The 22,500-nt window shown below is 46.0% G+C and overlaps 3 protein-coding genes across 5 annotated transcripts in view; all 3 read left to right on the forward strand.

The window, feature by feature from the left end:
• Window positions 1-8,812, forward strand: part of LOC307234029 (uncharacterized protein) — a 10,468-nt gene extending 1,656 nt beyond the window's left edge. For both annotated transcript variants that reach the window (XM_080005574.1, XM_080005575.1), the window contains exon 3: window positions 2,476-8,812. In XM_080005574.1, the coding sequence (XP_079861700.1) occupies window positions 2,702-7,555 (4,854 nt within the window). In that variant the 5' untranslated portion in view covers window positions 2,476-2,701 and the 3' untranslated portion in view covers window positions 7,556-8,812. The remainder of the gene's footprint in view (window positions 1-2,475) is intronic.
• A 2,538-nt stretch (window positions 8,813-11,350) lies between these two features.
• Window positions 11,351-16,982, forward strand: dbpb (D site albumin promoter binding protein b). Its single transcript, XM_080005153.1, has 5 exons — window positions 11,351-11,369; window positions 11,605-11,863; window positions 12,731-13,171; window positions 15,784-16,043; window positions 16,565-16,982. Exons 2-5 carry the CDS (start codon window positions 11,671-11,673, stop codon window positions 16,778-16,780), a joined length of 1,110 nt encoding a protein of 369 aa, XP_079861279.1. The 5' UTR covers window positions 11,351-11,369; window positions 11,605-11,670; the 3' UTR covers window positions 16,781-16,982.
• A 3,394-nt stretch (window positions 16,983-20,376) lies between these two features.
• ntd5 (ntl-dependent gene 5) overlaps window positions 20,377-22,500 on the forward strand; it is a 10,087-nt gene continuing 7,963 nt past the window's right edge. For both annotated transcript variants that reach the window (XM_080005817.1, XM_080005818.1), the window contains exons 1-3: window positions 20,377-20,468; window positions 21,364-21,507; window positions 21,924-22,115. In XM_080005817.1, the coding sequence (XP_079861943.1) occupies window positions 20,402-20,468; window positions 21,364-21,507; window positions 21,924-22,115 (403 nt within the window). In that variant the 5' untranslated portion in view covers window positions 20,377-20,401. The remainder of the gene's footprint in view (window positions 20,469-21,363; window positions 21,508-21,923; window positions 22,116-22,500) is intronic.

A 22,500-nucleotide genomic window follows, 5' to 3' on the forward strand; every position in this document is an offset into this window, starting at 1 on the left:
TATATCTATTGTAAAAGATTGATAATACAGTAGTAACGCCTCAGTCAGTGTTGTGGCACTGCAGTTAATACTACTGTGACTTTATGGGTTACGATCTTTGTTGTCCTGCTTTTAATCTTGTAATAAAGTGTCTTGTTCACAGATCGGTCTGTCCCTGGCTAGGCCAAAAAATGAATATATCAGGGAAAATAAGTTGTATGGTAGATTCAAGCCAGGATCCATAATTAGCAATAATAGGAAAGATCTTTGACCGCACACGCAATGCTCCAGGATTAAAGCATTAAAAACACTGGGTCTCATTTATTACAATCAAAATTAAATAATTTGTGCAACTGGAGGCATTTTTTTGCATGTTTCAACATTTTCAAACTTGCTGCAATCTATTTTTCATATCCACACAACTGCTCAAGACTTCATATATGTCATGGAAATTCACCTCAAACTAATTCCTTTGTTGCTGTGACAATGATTTCATTTTTTTATTTCAATAATTGTGTACATGGTAATACAATATACAATGGTTTGTAACACAATATTTAAAGAAGCAATTCATCTTAATTTCATTTTCATGTGCTACCTCTTTCCACGCTTTATTTTCCATTATCTGAGTTGCACCACTGTTCCACTAACGTTACCTATTTTTGCCATGTCACTTCATTCAACACTACAGCAAGAGGATGCCTTGGAATAATATTTAATTTACTCATGTCCTATCTGGGTCTCCTTCCTTCAACTCTGCTTGTTGCTATTTTCATTTCTGAACAAATGCCAGCGACAGTGACAAATTTATGATCATCACAAATTCCTAGTTTTCTGTACACTTATAATTTATGATTGTTTTTTATTTTTATAAAACACATTTATTTGAAATCATATTGCACCTTTGCAAGGTGCAATATACTTTTTAACTTAAAAATATACAAAAACATAGATACAAATGGATAAATGAACCCAATGTTCCTCAAGATAATTAGTCAAATCAAAGGCAAGAACATCAGGCAAGAACATCAGGCAAGACTGAGAAGCCAAGGTTCGGGTCATGGTGGACAGGGATATAAAACTATGTTGTGTCACCAACAGCAAGTAGATCTGTTAGATAACCATCCTTCACTTTTCACTATTCCTAAGATTTGCTTCTACCTTATGCGAAGGTCGGCTTTAAATATCCCAACAGCATCTCGGTTAGTTTGCTTGTCTATCCAGATGACTTGTGAAATGCTGATAAAATGACTTACTTGACGTACGTAAATGACGTACTTTAGAATAACTAAATGTCACTGTGAGAGCTATAGTACTGCACCAATCTAAGAGCAACACCAGTCTTTGAACTTGAATCGACTTTAAACAATAAGAAGTGTCAAATGTGTAAATTGCAGTGACATAACTAGCGTGTTCCTCAATTATCAGGCTGGGCAATTTTTATGACTCAGGGAATTTTTACATATTAAATATTTTTTTGACATTTTATCCATAATCACACCACAATCATTATTTTGTCTTTATTTAATATATTATATTTTATTGGCTGGTATATACAAATACAAAGTGAAATTGGTAATACGAAGATAAAATTGATATGAGTTTCTATCTGAATCATTTTCATCTGCTTATATCTGAATATCTGACAGCTCTGTAGTGGTCCTGCTAACCCTGGCCCTTGCCCAACCCAACCCCTAAAGGCCGATTTATGGTCGCACGTCAAAACACTGCCAGAGGTATTTCTGGTCCTTGTGCAGGACGTAGAGACACCGCCGGAGCTAACGTGCTCCTCCCCATAAATCTAACTACATGTCGGGCGATGCAGCACCGCAAGTGCTGTGATTGCTTTGGGCCCTGTACGTGTTTCCGCCACGTAATGTCCTCTGCATTTCTACATTCGACTTGGTCGCGAAATTACAAAGTTAAACAAGTTTTATTTCGAATAACATGAAAATTACTATTAAAAATGCAAAGATTGAGAACTCATGGTGGGAAATATTTTGGAACATTGGGTTGGACATTACAGAATGTGAACTATAGCACAATCGTCGGGATCGAGATGGTCCTTTTTCTATTTTATTTTTTAATATATTTTTCTATATTTGGCAGTAAGACTGGGATGAGTGGCATGGCGAAATTTGGGTAAAACGTAAAAAGACGTGCAATAATAGTAATAACGTGTAATAATAGTGAAAGAGGCTCACCGCCGCCATAAACACTGCAGAGGAAATACCGGCGTAGTTAACGCTGAATCATGTCTCGGCCTTTCGCCTGACATAAATTAATTAAATGAATACGCTGTCATAATGAGTCAACCTGTGTTTTTTTTGCTGCTGTTACTTTTTTTTTTATTGTGAAGCTACAAATGCTTGTTATGGCTAGTCTATTCTGAAGAGCATATTTAATACACATAGAAACAGAAAAGGTTATGACAAAGTTATGAAATATTTTTTTCTTTTCCCCTCTATGATTTTATCTCTTGGACTTGTCTTTTAGAGTCATAGGAGTCTCCTGGCTCAACAGGGATGGGGAAACTTGCCTGGATGAAGGAAAACAATGGATGAACACACACTAACTGGCTTAAGAAACTGTTGGATATCATTTGAACTGCTTTGTAATAAATACTCCTCGGCAATTTTAAAGTAAGACGGAGTCTTATCTGTGAATGAAAGACCCCTTCTATCATAATCACTTTTTACAGACTTGTTTGCTCTCCTTTTGAATGGAGAGTGGGGAAAGTGGACGATCGGGAGGTAGTAGCAGCAGTCGAAGTAACCGATCAGGAGGGAATACTAGCAGTGTTATTGGAAGGAGTTCAGAATCAAGCCGTAGTGATTTCAGTATTTCTAGAGGAAGTAGGAACTTAACATCTCCCTTTGGACGTAGTTCATCTATAAGCAGTGGTGGGATCATTGTTGCTGCTCCAAGCACTGGAGGTGTGGCCCATGCAGCCCCATGTGCCAGTGAGTGGGAAATGTTCCAGTTTGGAAAATACAATTTGGACATTATAGAGATGTTAAGTGGGCACCAAGCCCACCAGTTCAAAGGCCTTGGTCTAGATCGACAACTGCAGCATCAACAGCAAGTGCAGCTTCACCAGCATCAACTCCAGCAGCAGCAACAGCAACAGGCTGAGTCTTCTGGAGCTCTTCTGTCCGGGCTAGGCTTGGGCCCCCTCCAAGGGTCTAGGAGTAACGCCTTTTCGGATTCTGCCTCCATTTTTGGAAAGATGAGTGCTCCTCCTCCACCGCCTCTGCAGCAACAGCCTTCATCTCAAAGCTCTCGCTCGAAGTCAAGCAAAATGAGTGGGAGCAGCTCTAGCCATGCTTCTGGATACCCACAATTCTTGCGCTCCTTTCAACCTTCTGAGACCACAATAGCACAGGAGCAGTTACACTCAGGTGTAAGCCGTTTTGAGCATTTTACTGGGGCAAGCAGTTCTAGTGGAAGTTCTTTAGGAGGATTAGTTACACCTGCACCTCCACCGCCTCCTCCACTACACCCAGGTCTTTCTGTCCCTCAAGCATCACCTGGCCCCTCCTCATCCTCTCCTTCACCCTCCAGCTCGGTGGCCACCTCCAACAACCCTTCAAGCAGTAGTGCAGTCAGCTCACTGGGACATCAGTTAGTTGGGACACAATCTGATGCACGAAGCCTTCACCAACAGTTCAGCTGCATGTTGGCTGCTAATCAGTACTTTCTTTCTGGGGTGCCTGCCAACGCTAGTTTAGAGCAGTTTCTGGTTCAACAGGGAACGCACAACCATTTGGGCATAGGTTTAAGTCAGACAGGTGGTGATTCTAGTTCTAGCCTTGCTCCACCACCAGCTTTGCATCCTTCTCACTCACATGGTCACTCTACTTCCCTGCCGCACCAGCCTCCACAGCAGACTTCACAGCAGCAACAACTGCCACCCCACACCCTGTCCCATCCGCATCCTCATTCTCATCCTCATCACCCACTACACCCAGGCTCGCAGCCATCTTCCCTGAGTGGTTTTGATTTCCAGGGCATCCCTGTTCTCTCATCTAATCAAATTGCTTCCCTAATGCAGCAGGAAGCAGGGTTGCCTCTTCCGCTGCCGCTTCATTTATCCTTGTCAAAGGATGATAGTAAAGGGGAAAGCAGTGGAGCGGGAAGCAGTAGCAGCAGTAGGAGGAAGAAAGCAATGGCGGGCTATTTGCCCCAGAGAAAATCTGAAAGCAGCAGCAATAGTAGCAGTAGCCATGGCCACAGTGGAAATCCTAATACTACTAGTGCTGGAGGAGGTCTTAGCCACGGTCAGCCCCCTGCGTTAATTGGAAGTGGGGTTGGTATGACAAGTTTGGGAGGGGAGCCGTCGTCCCTTCTTGCCTCATCGTCATCATCCTCCTCAGTGGTTTCTTCCTCTTCTTCCTCTGCTCCCTCTTCCACTGCAGCTTCAGTGCTTGTTAGTAACAATTCTCACCTCTCCAAAGCTGATAACCAGGGCCCCATGCGACCAAATCCCACACAACCTGATTCAGAATCCACCTATAACTGTGGGGATTGTGGCAAAAGCTTTACTCACCTATCAAGCATGCGAAGGCATTTGCGCATGCATGAGCCAACAGCAGCAGGTACAAGCAATACAGCAACAACTGGCCCGAACCCAATTCACATTAAGGCGCAACCTGACCCAAGCCTTCCCCACTCCACCCAAGATACTGCACCACCCCCATCCAACTCCTGTCCTAGCCCAGACAAAATCTTCCATTGCTCTGATTGTGGCAAAGGCTTTAAGAAAAAAGGGCACCTGCTCCAGCATGGTGTGATACATTCTTCAGCCCGCCCATATGGTTGCTCTACATGCTCTCGGGCTTTTAATCGTAGAGAGTCGCTGACACGTCATGAAAAGATTCATGAAGAAAAGCCGTTCCGATGTCCAGCCTGTGGTCGCTCTTTTCGGGAAAGCACCTCACTTCTCAACCATGCTGCCTCAGGAACTTGTGGAAAACCAGGCAGGGGACCCAAACAAAGGTGCGGCAAGACGGGAAATAATGGAGATGGGGGTCCAGAAGGCAATAGAAGTGGGGAGAATTACCAAGGCAGCAGAGGGGTAATTTATGGGAAGACTGAGGAGGAGGATGGTGTCATCATAGTGGGTGAAGGAGAACCGAAATCCACTTTAGGGTGTGATAGCATATTTCAGTCTGGAAGGGGAGGGAATCCCAATGACAGGGACAGAACAGATGGTAAATACCCCTCTGACTACTCTCGGAATCGTTATGCAGGTTACCACGATGATCACCGTTCTCAAGGTAACCCATCTCCATGCTACTCTGGTGCCTCCCCATGTGGAAGTGGGATGACGGGCCCGGCACTGAGAAAAGCACCCTTGGCTCCAACTCTGCATCCTCACCCACAGGGTCAAAGTCAGCATCATCATCAGCCACAACAGCCTCACCTGCCCCTATCCTCTCTGCTGGATGACTCAGAGGATGATGTCACTAGTTCCGTCAATAATGCTATTTCTGCCATAACAGCAGCTAGTAGCAGTGGGAACAGAGATGATCGGGGAGATATTATTGGGGGCTTGTTGGGGGGTCTTGGCTTAGGTCCTCTGGGGTCACCGTCATCAACGTCTGGCATGGATAAAACTTTCAGAGGTGGGGGGAACCAGGCGGGCATGAGCATCAACCAGCAGAATCCTACTGCCAAACCAAAGCGTCCTCGAAAGCCAAGAGCTAAAAAAGATCCAACAGCTGCTGGACAACCTACTAAACGCAGACAGTACACGCCTAGATCTGGACCTGGTGGTCTCCCTCGGCCTTATCTCTGTAGTGTCTGTGGAAAGGGATTTGCACGTCGTGAAACCCTGCGCAGGCATGACCGGATTCACACCGGGGAGAAGTCTCACCACTGCACTGTATGTGGAAAATACTTTAGAGAGGCCTTTCACCTGAGCAAACATCAAACGGTTCACACCGGGGCAAAGAATTACAAATGCAGCATCTGTGGAAAAGAGTTTGGTTACTCACAAAGCCTGAGGAGACACAGTAAGCTCCATCAGAAAGGGGAGCTGGAAGAGGTACCCACAACGCCAGCTGGTGAAAACCTGAACAGCTTTAATGCAAACACTCAATGTAGTGTGGCCCATGAGAGAAACCAGAACGAGGCAAACACCTCCTCTTATTACTCATATCCTCACGATGTAAAACCTCAAGACTCTGACACCCAACCCCCTCCCCGGCTTTACACCTGCGCTATATGCTGGAAGTCGTTCCGCCATCACTTCCACCTGACCGCCCATCACCAGACAGTGCATGAAGGTGGGGGTGAAAAATTGTTCTGCTGTGAAGTATGTGGTAAAGCATTTGCTTATTCCAATAGTCTAACTCGACATCGGCAATCACAGCATGGACTTACTCGTGCAGAGCAGGCCAACCCACAAGAGGGTAGCAGTGCGTCAGGAGACAACAGAGGTGGGCCAGACGTGGACCAGTCTCCATCTGAGAGTGAGGCTGCCACCAATGCGCTACTACAGATGGCTCCCTCCACTGAAAGCCATGGAGGGCAGAGTCACAGTGTTGTCACTCATAGTCACCAGCAGGCTCCCCCACAGCCACCTGCTGGTTACTCTCCTTTGTTTTATGATGCTGCAGCAGCCCAAACATCTAATACCCAGCCTTACTCGCAGCCTCTGCCCCCAAACTCTACAATAATGCCCCCCCAGCACCAGCATTCGCCAGCAGGAGTGAAAGGGGAGCATATTTATCCAGCAGGCTCCCGTAGTCATACACTTCATACCACGGCTCCATTCCAACCCCTTACAGAGTTACCTTCCACTGAGCATCATCATCTTCATCACCACCACTCACATCATCATCATCATTATCAGTCCAGTACCCAGCCCCACCAACATCCCACGCAGATTATCCAGTCACAGCCTGATGAAATGAGAAGGCACAAGAAGAGAAAAAAAAAGTCCAAGTGGAGGGAACAAGAGGGGAAAAAATGGGACTCATCAATTACAGCCAGAGTTGAGCGAAATGAGAGGAAGAGGATGGTTAGGCCATTAAAAAGGAAGTTTAGGAATAAAAAGCCAGGCTCTTTGCTCTTGAAGATTCGGCGATGGGGTGAACCAGAGGGGGGAGGCTATGAGCTTGTCACCATCGGTGGGCTCAAGGTGCAAATCCTTTCGTCACTCACAGTCCCCGTCAAACGTTTTGCCTGTGCCATGTGTCCTAATGCAATGTTTTCCCGCCAAGCAGCGCTGCTAGTCCATAGGGCTGTGAAACACCCACAGAGAATCTTGACCCCCCAGGAACGACTGAAGTGCACTGTATGTGGGAAGCAGTCTCATAGGCTTTTGGCAGCCTACATTCACCGGGCCTCACATAGAACCAGGGGGTCATTTACTTGCAGGCGCTGCTCTGCCTGCTTCTGGAATGCCACGCTCCTCTACAGGCACAACTTGTCGTGCAGCCGCAGGGCTAAAGGACTTCAGAGAAGATCCTCTATCAGCCTGAAGTCCTCAGTGATGACCGCACAGAGAAGGAAGGGGCGAGAGGGCCAAGGGGAGCTTTTATCTCCCCAGGATGTTTACGGATACTGAGAAACTGGTATCTGAAAGAGTGGCTTACAATGTACTTATTTAGTGTTAGAATTAGAAGATGAGAAGAAAAGGGACTTAAGATTTGGCGTCAGATGCCTTTAGAAGAGCTGTTGTATTTGCCTGGTTTCTATATCGACATTTACTCTACTGACACTGGAATGAGTGTGTTAACAACTACTGTAGAGCATCCTAAAAATATATCACTTGAAACCTTCCAAATTATGTTGGAAGAGGTTTCAACTATGTAACTGTTTCCATAGGATCATGAACCCCTTAAGTGCATTGACACTATGCTTGGCTGACACTGTGCAGTTACTAGACAAGTTTAAGTGACTTGACCTGCTAATGTATTTCTCTTCTCCAAATCCTCACTAGCATCCCTGCAACACCTTTTGCTGTTATAATAACTGTCTCTGCTGTGTACTTTGTCTTGTTGTGCTTCCTTTAGGAGCTCTCTGAGGGTTTTCAAAAAATGTAAAGTGCATTAATTAGGAGTAGGGACATTGGGACAAAGACATTTGTTGGTAGAGTCAGTTTGTCAGTGCATGTTTGTTCTTTGGTCAGTTTTTTGCTGAGGTTGTGAAATCCCACCTACAGTATGTGATGGTTTAATCTGTATGTCCCCAAAGGTTATAAGTATAAACATTATTTGAAAAGTGCTTAATATTACCTAGTAATTTGATCAAACATAGCATAAATTTACGAGTAATAGGCAATATAAGGACCCTTCTCCTGCCAAAATGAACTTACAAAAAGCCTTGCTTATCATGTTCACTTTATTTTGTTTGAGACATTATTCATAGCTTTTATACCAAGAGATTGACGACAGGTTAAACAAGTGTACGTAACATGTGCTTATGTTATTTGTATCTTTTTTTTTTTTTTTTTTTTCTTTTTTTTAGCAGTGATTGTTTTTCCTGCACAGTGGGTTTAAGACTTGGACCTATCATAGAAGCAAATGTATGATTACATGTATGTGTAATTCAGTCTACATGCCTCTCATATTAACTCCTTATATGTTTTATTCTTATTTTGCTGTTCTGCAATCATGTTATCCTGTCATGCCTTGTTTTTTTTCTTCTAAAGAAAAAACTAGTTTTAAGTACATTCTGTCACTTTATTCACTTAAGTAATGTCCATACCCTGTAAAGCCTTGTGTTTTTTTCTTCTAAAGAAAAAAGATAGTTCTAAGTAGATTTCTATCACTTTATTTACTGAAAGTCAGTAGTTGATTCAGCGTTAAATAAACCATAAGTGTTCTCACTTGTTTTCCATTTGTTTATTATTACTAAAATAAATATACCAGTACCAAGAAGAGGCCGTATAAATTATAATATATATATATTAATATATAATATATATATATTATATATTATTATACTTAATTGTATAATCATAATGTAATTTGATTTAGTTTAATGTCCTTTGCTTCGCTAATATCACCGAATTAGACAGATTTTGGGAAGCAGTGGCTGTATATCTACCCAAGGTAGTAGGCAGAAATATCTAGGTTATTAAATTACGTTGGGAATTTGAGATACTGTATGGTTGGGGGCTGCCCATTTTTCCGAAACCCCAGTAGTCCGAAAAATGATGATGAGAATGAGATTGTCAAGTTTAGCCATAAGCTGAGAGGTGGCCACGTTTTGGCTCGAGGGTAGAGATGGTTAAGTTTAAGGTTAGGCTGCCGTCCATTTTTCAGACTCACGGTGTTTTAGATTAGTGGGCCGTCGGAACAACGGCGCGGCACCGTGTGGTCAAGGTAAACGCTGTGTGCGAGCGCCGCACAAAACGTAAGGCCCTGTGAAGCCACACGCTCGTAACGAATCCACAAGATGGCAGTAGGCAGCTCATTTTTGCCGTGGCTCCCTCCCTGTGTGGTTGTTTTTCCACGGCCTATGGCTCGAGCGCAGTGTGGCAGTCACATGTATTTCACACGGATGGGGGGGGCAATTTAGAAGACAGAAAGCACGATGCCTGAGCTTTGTCTGCGCTTGTGTGCATGCTTTCCCCACCGCGCACTTAATTTGTATTTTATTTCTTGTTTCCTGCAAAGACTCATTTGGCACGGGGAGAAAAACAAACCAAAACAGCAACACGCCGAGGTGATGCCTTTAGCGCATCGATCCGTTCGAAAATCATAATAATAATAATGATAATGATAACAATAATCATCAAGTTCGCGTGCAGACACGTGCAAATTCATTTCTAATCGTTCATTTCAGTTGATCGAATGCACGTCGGGCTCAAATGCTCCCACTTCTCTGTTCATGCGCGTCCGATTTGGGGAAAACAGGGGCTTTCATGTGGCGCCCTGTTTACCACGCGCGCTTTTCTGTACAGTACGCCCGGACACCTCGCGCTTTTGTGCCTCGAACAAGTCTCACGCGGCCGTGGCGTTGGGGAACCCACGGGGCGGGGAGCTTGACCTAGATCTGTCCAATGGGCGCCGTCGGGGGGCGGAGTCGCGCCGCCGCCCGGCCAACCCGCTGCCGGAGCGGCGAGCGGACCGGGCTTCATCCCCGCGTGCCTCCGACACGTGAGCTGGAAAAACTATTTCGCCTGGGCCGATTGTGCCCGAGGTCGGAAGCAACGTGTCGTTGCATTCCTCCCGCCTGGAAAGCGACGCGCGCGCGCGCGCACGCGATCGCGCACGCACGCGCTCACGTTTTCCGTGGATTACAGGAGGGAGCCGGGGAGGAAGCTGCCGTACTACACCGTGACAGGCTGCAGCCGCCGCAGCCCATCCAATAAATACGTCGCCAAACGATAAATACTTTTGTGGCGATGTCGTGGAGAATGAATGCACATTTTTATTGACCAAGGCTGCGAGACGACGGCGTCTCGTCGTTGCGGCAGCCGTGTCAGTGTCAGTTTCAATGAAATGCGCGTGTGTGTGTGTGCGCGCGATGAGTCAGCTCGGGTGTACGTTTTTTAAAAAACAAAACAATTTATGGTATGGCGCGCCCTCCTCGAGGTGTGGCACGAGGGTGGGTGTGTCTCATCAATATTGAGAGTCGCGCGGGACACGCCCCGCTCGCGCCGCCCCCCCCCCCCCCTTCCCCCCGCCCCTCCCCCCTCTCGCGAGGGCGTGACGTCACGTGAAGCGCCCGTGTCGGTTCCAGCTGAGAGGACAGCACAGACCCAAAGCCCGTGCCCGTGACTGGACTGGGAGGACGAGGAAAAAAGTACATCGAGGCGGAGGAGAAGCCCCCGCCCCGCCCCGCCGCCGCCGCCCGCCGCCCGCCGCCCGCCGCCGCCCCCCCCACCCCCCCCGCCGCCCGCACACACACTGGGTAGAAGCTCCAACCAGCGATGAAACTTGTCATCTGACCAACAGCACCGCACCGACGCTGCGCGCACCGAGAGCGTCTCTCTCTCTCTCCTCTTTTTGTTATTCTCCGCGTTTGCAATAGTTTCTTTTTTTTTTTTTTTTTGGTCGCGTTTCGTGTGTACGCGTTGACACACATAGATATATATATATTGATATATATATATTTTTTTGAACTTTTTCAAAGACTGTCGATCGCTCCTCCGGACTTAATATTGTTATTGTTATTATTATTATTATTATTATCATCATTTTTTTTATTTTTTATTTTTTTGCTGGTGTCCTTCCTTCCTTTTTTTTTTTTTTCTTTTCTTTTTTTAATGACCATACTCCATATGCAGATTGTTTTCTGAACCTCTCCCCCACACGGAGAGTGACAGCTCAATCCGCGAAGAGGACTTTGATATCTTTACCCTAACTTTAACGGAATACTTGCACGAAAATGATTCTTCGTGGAATCGAGCAGACGTAATCGACAATAAGGTAAAAAAAAAAAATCCTGCATTTGTTTTACACGATATGAATATTTATTGTTTTGCATTTAATATGTTATTAAGGGTAATTATATATACTTTTGTGTTAGATATGCTATGTTTATATAGGTCTATATACATATTACAAATGTAATAATATATTTACACTCCTCTAACACCACCCCCCCCCCTCCCCACTCACACACACCCACTCACTCTCGTGTTAAACTATGTGACTCTGCTAGGTGTTCAGCTTCTCCTCGATCACTTCTGAAACCAAGGCATTGTTGCTCAGCTCCATTTGGTCAAGGATGTCCAGGCAGCTCTCCCAGCTCTTGACCCCCGACCTCCCAGCGGCAGCAGCCAGCCCACAGTTTGGGAATTGCACTCAGCCCGGAGCCTCTATCTCTGGAGGACACCTCGGCTCCATGGCGGGACTCAAGTCCCTCCTGCAGCATCCCATGAAGGGAGACCAGCGCTTGAAGACCACCTGTGATGTCAAAGGTGAGCGCCTTCAAGTCCTCGTTCGCGTGACCGTCGGAATGCAATGTACGTCGCAGGGCTTTTTCGGAATGGAAACGTGCAGCAGGGAGCCACTGACAGTGCAACTAGAACCCGACAACAACCGTAGCAGTGGGTCCTGTGAGCAAGGCAGCTGTGTCTCCATGTGACCTGACCACCCGTCTGTGTTCTATGCGGTGTTGATTGGAACCACACTATCTGACAGATAATGGCAGCGGCATTTATTGTCAACTATTAACATTTTCTTAAGGCTACTATTTTATTTTGGCTATTTTTCTAGTTCTGAAATCTTCTGCCCAACAAAAGATACTCCCTGCATTTCAATATGAGTCCACAACGACCCTGATAAGTACAACTTGATTATGATCCCGAACACAACTTTCTTTTAAAGTGGGATGAAGGTTACAATCATTTCAGGACAGGTTTGGATGTATCTTCAAAAGAAGACATGTATTGGGCTATGCTTGTTTTGCCGAAAAAAAGTGGTAGCTATTATAAGATTTGTTAAGCAGATTACGCTATAACGACAAATTGATTTCGGCGCATGATTAATTCTGCAATTCAGCTACCATCTGGTCCATCTGTGTCAGTGTTTGTGGGTTTATTATAGAAGGAAAGACAGACAACGAGAGTGGGACAGAATGAGAGAGATCCTGCAGCCATGCATCTGTTGGATACTCTTGCCAGGCCCTTTAATACCGTTGTTATGGAGAGTTTAGGCCTATGACAGCTCTGCATGGGCCGCAGATCAAAAATGGCTTAAGACGTGAAGCAGGAGGTAGTCAGATATTTGCCATCGCAGATCATTAGAAACTAATGACTGTGACTGTGAACTGTCCCTCTCTCCAGCGGACAAAGACAGATCTCTGGACATGGACGAAGACTCGTTGGGAACGTGCTCGTTGAGGAACAGCAGCGGAGTAGGTGGCGGCAATGGCGCCGCCACCGGCGCCGGTGGCGGAGGAAGTTACAACCAGTTCCTGGGGCCCCTGCTCTGGGACAGGAGTCTGCCAGCGGACGGGGGCCTGTTTCAGCTACAGTACATGGACTTGGAGGAGTTCCTCACCGACAATGGCATGGGCAGCGTCCCCAACAATAGCAGCTCCAGCACCGCCCAAGTCCCCTCGCAGTGTTCCCAGTCCGCCGTCCCCAACCAGAGCTCCCAGTGCCCGCCATCCTCGCCTCCCCCCTGCTCATCTTCCTCATCTTCCGGCGCCTCTTCGCCGCCGTCGCTCATCGGATTGGAAGTGGCACAGCCACAAATGCTGGGTGGAACCGACTGTTTACATGGTAAGTTCAGAGACATGGACCTCCACTGGCCTCAACCGAATAGTCCATGAAGGGCTGAAAAGGTGAAATGGACCTAATGGCGTTCCATCAGTGTCAGATCACAAGGACATATCCATATCAGAACACAATGCCAACAACCCCATTAAAGGTCCTGCAGACTCTAAAGTTTGGAAGAAAAACACTCCCCCAATGTGGTGGTTGGTAATTCCGCTAATTTAGTGGCGGTCGAAATGACAGCACAGTTTTATGGTGTTTTTTAAAAACTCCCCCTGTATCAGCATTTACAGCCATCAAATTTGACTTCACCCCGAACACCATGGTGACCAAGCATTTTCCTCGGCCCGTAGAATCAAAACAAACCCGGTGGACAAAGTCACAGAACTCAAAACGCAAAGTCAACTTGGCAGAGGGTATTCGGAAACGGTTAGGATGATTCTTTCAAAGGTACGGTGGAAAAATAGGGATTATAAAAAACAAAACAAAAACAAGGCAAGGACAGCGAGCGAAGAGCAAGGAAAAAACGAAAAATAAAAAGGGATTGTTGATAGAGATTTTTTATTTCTGACGAGTCAACCTGAAAGCTGTGACAAAGGTATAATTTGGGCATGTGGACCTCACTCAGTGTACAGCACAATCGGTGTTCCCTGCAAGTCAATTACTCATGTATAGTGAGGGTCAAAACACTGTAAAGATAGAGCCAAGAAGTGTGTGTGTGTGTGTGTGTGTGTGTGTGTGTGTGTGTGTGTGTGTGTGTGTGTGTGTGTGTGTGTGTGTGTGTGTGTGTGTGTGTGTGTGTGTGTGTGTGTGTGTGTGTGTGTGTGTGTGTGTGTGCGCGCGCGCGCGCGCGGGGAGCCAGTGTGATTGCGTGTCTTTAAATCTCTCCCCACCTCACACGCTCAGGCCGTGTGCACGCGTCACTACACGTGCGGAGGCATCGAGTACTGGAGTGAGAGAACTAGAGGCAGGGCCAGCAGACACGGGAGGAGGAGCCAGCGAGGACGGGAGGAAGGGAGGGAGAGGAAGAGCTCCCCTATGCTCTCAGACTCTAAATAGGATGTCTGCCTGGATCAGTCCACGCTACACTGGCTACATACGTGTGCGGGGAGAGAGGACGAGGCAAATGGACTGTTAGTGCATGTGGCCCCGGAGCCCCCACAGTAGATAAAAGTGTTTCTGGTTTCATTAGACGACGCCGGTCTGCGTGTTTATTCGAGATACGGCTCTTTTACTCTCACTGCATCAGCTGTCAGGAGTTTGAGGGAATTATAAAGCTGTTCTTCTTTAAAGGTCTATTGGGGTTGCCGCACACAAATCTTTAATAATAACAACTCATAGTATCGCTGGTGTGTTCTCGGACTGTAACCGCGGAGAACCGTGGAGTATTTTTCCTTTTAACATCCACCGAAAACCTTTAATGGCCTTTTTTATTTTTTTTTTAGTGGTGCTCATGTTATCGCCTTTCCCCTCTCAGTTATTGTTGTAAGTCGGAAAAATAACCCAATGCTGTACAACGGATACTATTCAACATGGTTTTGATATGAATAAGTCGATAACGTCCGGCATCCAGGGCTTTGTATAGCCGAGTTGTCACTTGAGCGCTAACTTGAGTCGGTTTTCCTTGGGTTTGGACGGTGGTCAGAGGGCATCGGTGCTCCAGCAGCGAAGGAAAATAAAGTTGTTGTTTCCATTTGCCCTCGAAGGGGGTGTGGTGAGCTTTCGCCCTATACTGGCCCCACTTAAAGAACAGGCTTGGAGGGGAGGGGAGAGAGCGCTCAGTAACATGCCCCCCTTTTGGATCACTGTGTATTTATTAATATTAAAGGGTTTTAACCACTCCTGTAGCTGTTTGGTGGGTCTATTGATCGGTTGTTGTTTTCCGCTGGCTGAGCCGATAAGGAACACGGTGTCCTGGTCTTGGTGTCACATCTGTTCTGGGACCAGCGGGTCTGGAACCGGGGTCCAGGGACCTCCAGGGGGCCCAAACGACAAATACCTACCGACTCATCTATCTCATGTTATCTTTCTCTTATGTAATGAACAGTTAAACCCTGTTTTTTTTATCTCCCCGGTTGTGTAGTAAATGATCCCACAGTGTGCCAATGTTTTTCAGAGGTCTGTCCCTTAGACAAATTTGGAAATGTAACTTTAAGTCGTCATTTCTCTCACAACAGCATTTTGTTTTGTTGTGTCTTGTAATTCTTACTTCGCGGTCTTCTTTCTTCAAGCGTTAACTATATATGCACTCCTAGTTGCTGCAGTGTAAACCATGTTGATTATATTGTATATCTCTATTTACGTGTCACAAGCACACGTTATATACGTTTTCTCTTTTATTCAAATCTGTGCTGCTCCATGAAGTGAAAAATGGTTGGAAGTTGCCTCCTGCCATATTCTTACAGTATATTCAATTAGAGACGCACAGATAACCAGTAGCGCTCCGGCGCCATCTGGTGGACACCGTGCAGTACGTCAGGGTTCAGTAAAGCCTCCAACATGGCCCCCTAATTCCTGCAGCCACGTCTTCAATCTCTCAATCTCAGGCTATCATTGGTACGGACGTGTTTGATGTTGGAGGAATGCGCCCTTAAATTGTGTCGTTCTTCGCTTTGCAGGAAGTCAAACGAGCATGAACGACTCCTGTGAGTCGCCCTCTTCCTCCTCCTCGTCTTCCTGTCCTCCGCTGCTCACGCCGACGGACAGCGGGCCGGACGGCATGGGGATGTTTGAGATGGACCCGTCAGACATGGCCCTGTCCAGCATTCCCGGCCAGGAAAGTTTCGACCCCAGGAGGCACCGTTTCAGCGACGAGGAGTTGAAACCACAGCCCATGATCAAAAAGGCTCGCAAGATGCTGGTACCCGATGACCTGAAGGTTAGGATCCTTATAAACTCCTCATTTATTTATTGCCTTTAGAGGGAAGGTAAAAAAAAAAAAAAGAGAAACAGACAAATAAACATCTATTTAAGAGAGATAGATAGATGGATAGATGGACCATATTAATCCCATAGGGCAATAGGCAACCATAATAAAGAAATGGAAAAACATTTAATATGTAACAAACCTGAATATTAACAAAAAATAAAAAAATGGCAAAATACGAAAAACCTAAACGTTAAAAATAGTCTTCTGTATAAACAATTCACACTGTCAAAAAAGGACATTGTGCAAGTTTGCATATATATTATATGTATATATATATATATTTATGCAATATGTTCATGCCATCCTGACCACACCATCCTGATTATTTATTTATATTGCATATTTGTCTGCATAAATTCTCTCATTAGTTATTTTGGTAAAATTCTGTTGAACTCGATTCAGCAGAGCCATATACGAGTTATTTTCTCCTGTTTATTCAACCCTCTTGTTCTTTTATTTCCCCTCCTCAGGATGAGAAATACTGGTCCCGGCGGTGTAAAAATAACGAGGCGGCGAAGCGCTCCCGGGACGCCCGGCGTCTGAAGGAGAACCAGATCTCAGTGCGAGCCGCGTACCTGGAGCGCGAGAACGCCAACCTGCGACAGGAAGTGGCGGAGATGAGGAAGGAACTTGGTCGCTGTCGCAACATACTTAGTAAATACGAGAACCGCCTCGCCGACCAGTGATGAAGAGGACTAAGCTGGATTGAATCGAAAGACTCTTGTTTTTTTCAATTTGCTTAATGGACAGCGTGGGAACGAGATGATGATGATGATGATGAGGTTGATAATGACGACGACGATGATGATGAATGTATGTACAAGGAGAAGGGTTATATATACATATATCTATATATCTATATATATTGAAGCTCAGGTGTTTTGTTCTGTGGGGGCGAGTCACAGTTGGTGGTCCTTAACAAGTGACGGACAGAGAGATTAATCAGACAGATGAGAGATATGACTTTTAAGGTTTTTGTTATCGGAGAATTGTATATTTTTATAATATTGAAGTAAAAATTTGAGGGAGAGCAAATTTGGAGAATAATTTTTGTATATTTTCTATATGTCTTGGAGGTAGAGACTCTGAACGCTATCTGAGATATCTTTGCACGGCAGAGGAGAGGAGCGGAGGGGGTGGGGGGGGGGGGGGTGGGCTGAGTTTTAACCATAGACAGTTATTATTCCATCTGGTTATCAGGCAGGTGCAACAGTGGGGGGGGGGGGAGCTTCAGTTGTAAAATAGAGAGCATAATGATCTTAAAATTGTATAGTTCAACTTTCTTTGTGGATATTACTCAAGCACCTATTTCTTTTTCTTTTTTTTTTTTTTTTTTTTTTTTTTTTTTTCTTTTCAATGATTTCATCACTGGGAAAGGGCATGCTGGGGGGGAGGAGGGAGAGGGAGGGAAAGGGTTAAACAGATGCAAAGATGCTTTGTATACAGTCCAGCACTATCCTTATCCACGACCCTGTCTTATGCAACCAGTTGCAACAAATGCCAGTCAGATGTTTTTATTTTTCATCGCCCCCCCCCCCCGGGTCACATATGGCACCCTGTTCACCATACACCTCACTTTCTCTGTTATATTATAACGATTAGTCTAGTTTATTAGGCTAGTACAAACGGGGCGGATTGAATTATTTTTTATCATTGGTACATGTTTGTCAAACCTCATACTTGTGTCTTTGGACCTCTCTCTCTCTCTCCCCCCCCCCCCCCCCCCCCCCTATCTCTGTATTAATATTTACGCGTGCTGGTGAAAGCTGGTTGCGACGGCGCGGGAAAATACGGGCCCCTCTTGATCTCCTCTTCCAAATGTTGTGTCGCCGCCGACCCCCCTTCTTCCCTCCACGACGACAGCCATAAACGCCGAAATCTCCTCGCGGCGGCTCGTCCTGTGCCTCACTCCTCCATGGTACATGAATAACACGGTTAGCTCTGAGTGGGGTTAAAAAAAAAACAACAAAAAAACGCTCTCCCGACGGTCCGCCTTCCCAGGAAATCAAAACGAAAAAACGAAACGCACATTGATTACTGTACATTTACGACGAATTTTAAACGGAAGCATTTCTATTTTTGGCGCGAGAGAGAGAGAGAAAGAGAGAGAGAGAGAGAGAGAGAGAGAGAGAGAGAGAGAGGGGCTTCTTTTTACAGAGCGGGGGCCCATAGTAGGCGTGAGTTTGCGGGGAGGTCGACGAGAAGTGTGAATGTTTTTGAGATGAGCATAATGTAATTAAAAATTCCAGGAAATGGGTTTTTTTCGTAATCCCCGTCGATCGGAATGGTGTCAATTTTCTCAGATTTCTGGGATGAATATAAAAGCCAAAATTTTGATGTTGATTTTACAAAGCTTGCTAATACAATTTTTTTTTTTTTTTTTTTTGGGGGGGGGGGTTCTTGTTTTTTCCTCTTCAGTAAGACAGCCCTCACCACGATATGTGTTTATGAGATTCTCTGTGTCCGCGGTGGGGCTCCGGTACACTACGTGACGTGTTCTCTGAGGAGCAAAGGCCTGAGTCAGAGCAGTGATAGAATGTGCTTACGTCCTTTATAGACCATGTTGAATAGCTACCATTACTACTATTATTATCGTGATGGTTATGATGATTGTTACCCCTTTTAATGTCGCTTGTCCTATGATTCTTTTTGTATGATTTTATTTTTATTTTTTCCTTCGAAAGATGAACAAAGTCTGTTGCATCTTGAAACCACCTATGATCTCCAGAGATCCTCGGACAGACTATTCGAAATTGGAATAACCTTTGCTTTTCTGCCGTCTGACACCTGTCTCTGACATTTACGCGCTTTCCCTTTCCAACCCCCCCCCCCGTGCTCCGACGGACTCCATCCGCAGCTGGGCGAGCCTGTTCCCAGAGGACGGCCATCTTGGTTTCTTTGTTGATCATGGATTCCACGGAAAAACTTTTAACCGGTTAATTTTAATATCTTGGAAATGAGAGTCACGCAGACTTAAGTTATCTTTCATTGTGACTTTTCTGTCGGATGTGTTTTTGGACTGCGCACGCCATCTCCATGTTCCCCGATGGTTCTCTTTTTTTTTTTTTTTTCTCTCTCGGTTTCTTCAGCCTATTTTGACCTCAAATCAGTGGTTGTTTGCTCTCCTGACAGGATGTATTCTCTAATATCCTCACAGATGTGGTTGATAATTCTTTTTAGTGACTCGAATTGAACTGCAACTATCCTGCTGCGTCAGTTGTGTCCATGGTGCCCAGCCCATTGAAGGGTTGGTTTATTTGGATGTAGTTGAGAAATCCCCAAAACACCAATAAAAGTTTATTCTCATTCACTGGTTCTTTGTTTTGCTGCAATGTTTTCTTTGACACCCGTCGTAATAGAAACGGTTGTTTTTTTGATGCTGATTTGCAAAAGATATGGCTAAAGATAAGGCAACGCTTATTTTGTGTGGTAAATTTGACTTTATTTTGTTTCCTTTGCCCCAAATTCCGCTTAAGTGGCTCAGAAATTCCTAATGTTGTGAAAGAGCAGGTCCCAAATTCCAGGCTTCCATGGACTGCAAGCAGCTTTCACATGTTGTGCAAAACGAAATGAGCTCAACTAAAACAGCCCAAATACGAATTGTTGCACAAAAAAATATGGATAATTGCCGTTTGCTTTTGACTAAAGGAGCAGTTCGTGTAATTTCACTTTAGCTGGATGAGATGGACCGGACGCGTAACACGGTAAATAGCGATTGCACGAAGCAGTTAGTCTAATTTGGAGTGTTCGGAATCAAAACACCATGAATTACAATTACGCCAAATAAAACAAAAAGATTGGACCACCTACTGTAGGCCCTGTGTGGATTCATGCACATTAGTGTGGTGGAGGTCGGCGTGGGGGTTTCTTAAAGGTCCTCAAAAACAAGGCAAACGATCAGTTCGCTCAGTTGATTGCATCTCGTGTTTGTTGTTTGTTGTTGCATGTGGGAGTAAGTGTGTGTGTAGTGTGTGTGTGTGTGAGTGTGTGTGTGTGTGTGTTTGCTGTCTTGACAGAAATGGGTGAAAGGTCCTTGACAATGGAATTTTCCTCAGTGTTCTCCCGCTCAACACAAACCAGATGTGTGTTCTCGGTCTGTACCCTTGCCCTACGCTCCCACCACCACCACCACCACCACCACCCAAACACCCTCCCACCCACCACTACCCCACCCTCACCACACACACACGCACACACACACACACACACACACAACCACATCCACCCACCCTTTGTTCCCCCTTCCCTCAAAATGCTGTGTCTGTGCGCCTCCCTGCCTTATACCGTCTTGAGGCCAGACTCCAAGGATGGACCCTGCGCTGCTGCTCCTGTCGCTTTGGCTTTTGGCTGGAACCGTGACTCCGCAGGCTCCAGGTAGGACCTCCGACCGCCACCTCCCACCGCCCGCCATCACATCCCATCACACCGACGCGGAGGGGACGCTGAATACGCACAAAATCGAGTCGTTAATCGCATGAGCTGCTGCTGGAGATTCAGGACGACCGCTGGGACCGAAAGGTCATCCTCGTGTCCGGCCAAACTTCTCCCAGCGTGCATTTTCGGACAAGATATACAACTTTATTGTAAAGAGTTTTGTGCATGCAGGTGTTTCTCTATGTGTGTGTGTGTGTGTGTGTGTGCACGGCTCTGTATGAGCGTGTGTGTCAGCTGTGTGCACATGTGTGTTTTGGCGTCGGATTACTCACATATGCCTCCACTTAGAATAGCAGGGAATAACACGTGGTATACCTTTAAAAATGTGGAGCTGTAAAACGCACGCTCTTATGTGTGGTGCAAAATACTGAGGTGGAGGTTCTGGCTTTATGATGTGTGTGATGGAATGTGTGGGAATAGTAGAATTTGGGGGCTGAGACTGATTCTGTTCCCAGCTCAAATTTTCTCACCGCGTTTTACTACTATTCCTATTAATGTTATTATTGATAGTATCACAGTAGCTATTCCTTATAAGGCAGATATCCGTCTTGAATTCACACTAAACCAAGACGGGTGAATAAGTTCAGAGAAAGAGCATTTAATTTTTAACCCCTTCACAAACACGGATGTTTGATGTTTGCTCTGCGTTTGCATACAGCGGAGGCTCGGTCAACACAGCTTTTTTTTTTTACGCCTGTGTGTGTGTGTGTGTGTGTGTGTGTGTGTGTGTGTGTGTTTGTGTCTTTTACGATGGGTCACTGACAGAATAGGAGCAAACAAACAAACCCGGGCTGCGCTGCGCTGTGAAGACGGTGGTGCTCTCTGTGTTTCTCAGGGACGGCGGATTCGTGTCCGGAGCGGCTGCTGGGAGACGAGAGGAGGGGGTCGTGTCCTCGGCCGTGCAAGGCCGACGGCGACTGCGGAGCCAAGCGCCAGTGTCTGTGTGATGGGCAGTGCGGCCTCAGCTGCGTCGCTCCAGGTACGGTGTGTGTGTGTCTGTGTGTGTGTGTGTGTGTGTGTGTGTGTGAGTGTGCATGTGTGTGTGTGTGTGTGTGTGTGCACGCATGTAGGTGTCTGTCTGAAATAGTGTGTGTTGTGTGTGTGGTTGTTTTTGGGCATGCATATGTGCACAGCTGTTCCTATATGCATCTTTATGTGCATGTGTAAGGATTTGGTGATGTTTCTTCATTGTACAACTGAGGCTTCCTGCAAGGATTCGTTTTATTTTTAACCCCTCATAGTGTCCTTTGACAAGGGTTTTGTGCTAAATGGCTCCCACCGGCTTGACCGGCCAGCCCGTCATGATCTACCCGTTGTTCCCCGACTTCCTCCTCCCAACTCTTCCTCCTTTCTGGATCTCTCTGGATCTTTCCGTTTCTTTCTCTCCCTCTCCAGGTCGTGTGTGTCCCTGGCCTCTGACCCCCGGCGGCAACTCCACCGCTCGCCTCCTCTCTCCCACTCACTCCTTCTCTGCCCTGCTGGAAGTGCGCTGCAACCCTGGATTCACGTTGCCCAGCGGCCTGGATGCGATCATCCGCCGTTGCCAAGGCGACCGGCGGTGGAGTGGGGATGAGCCCATCTGCACAGGTGGGTTGGAGAATGTTCTCGCTCGGGCTTAAATACCTACGATGCACGCTGGAATGCACAGAGAGGGGCATCAAGCAGCTGGTGCGCTTTCGAATGTTGCTGCAGGAGAGTGCAGCGTTCTCCCTCATAAAGCTGTGTCTGTGTGTGTGTGTGTGTGTGTGTTGTGTATGTGTGTGTGTGTGTGTGTGTCTGTGACTCAGGAATTGCTAGCCCCTGTGACTGGAATCTGGACACTATTTGTCTCATCGCTATAGCAATGTATGCCTCGGATGTTTGGCTGCTTCTTGTAGCGACACCAACTGGGTCAAAGAATATCAGACTGAGCGTCGGCTTGTTTTGGGTGTGTGTGTGTGTGTGTGTGTTTGTTTAATGGGGGTTTGCATGC

The sequence above is a fragment of the Zeus faber genome, assembly GCF_960531495.2.
Source record: "Zeus faber genome assembly, chromosome: 8".
Lineage (NCBI taxonomy): Eukaryota > Metazoa > Chordata > Actinopteri > Zeiformes > Zeidae > Zeus > Zeus faber.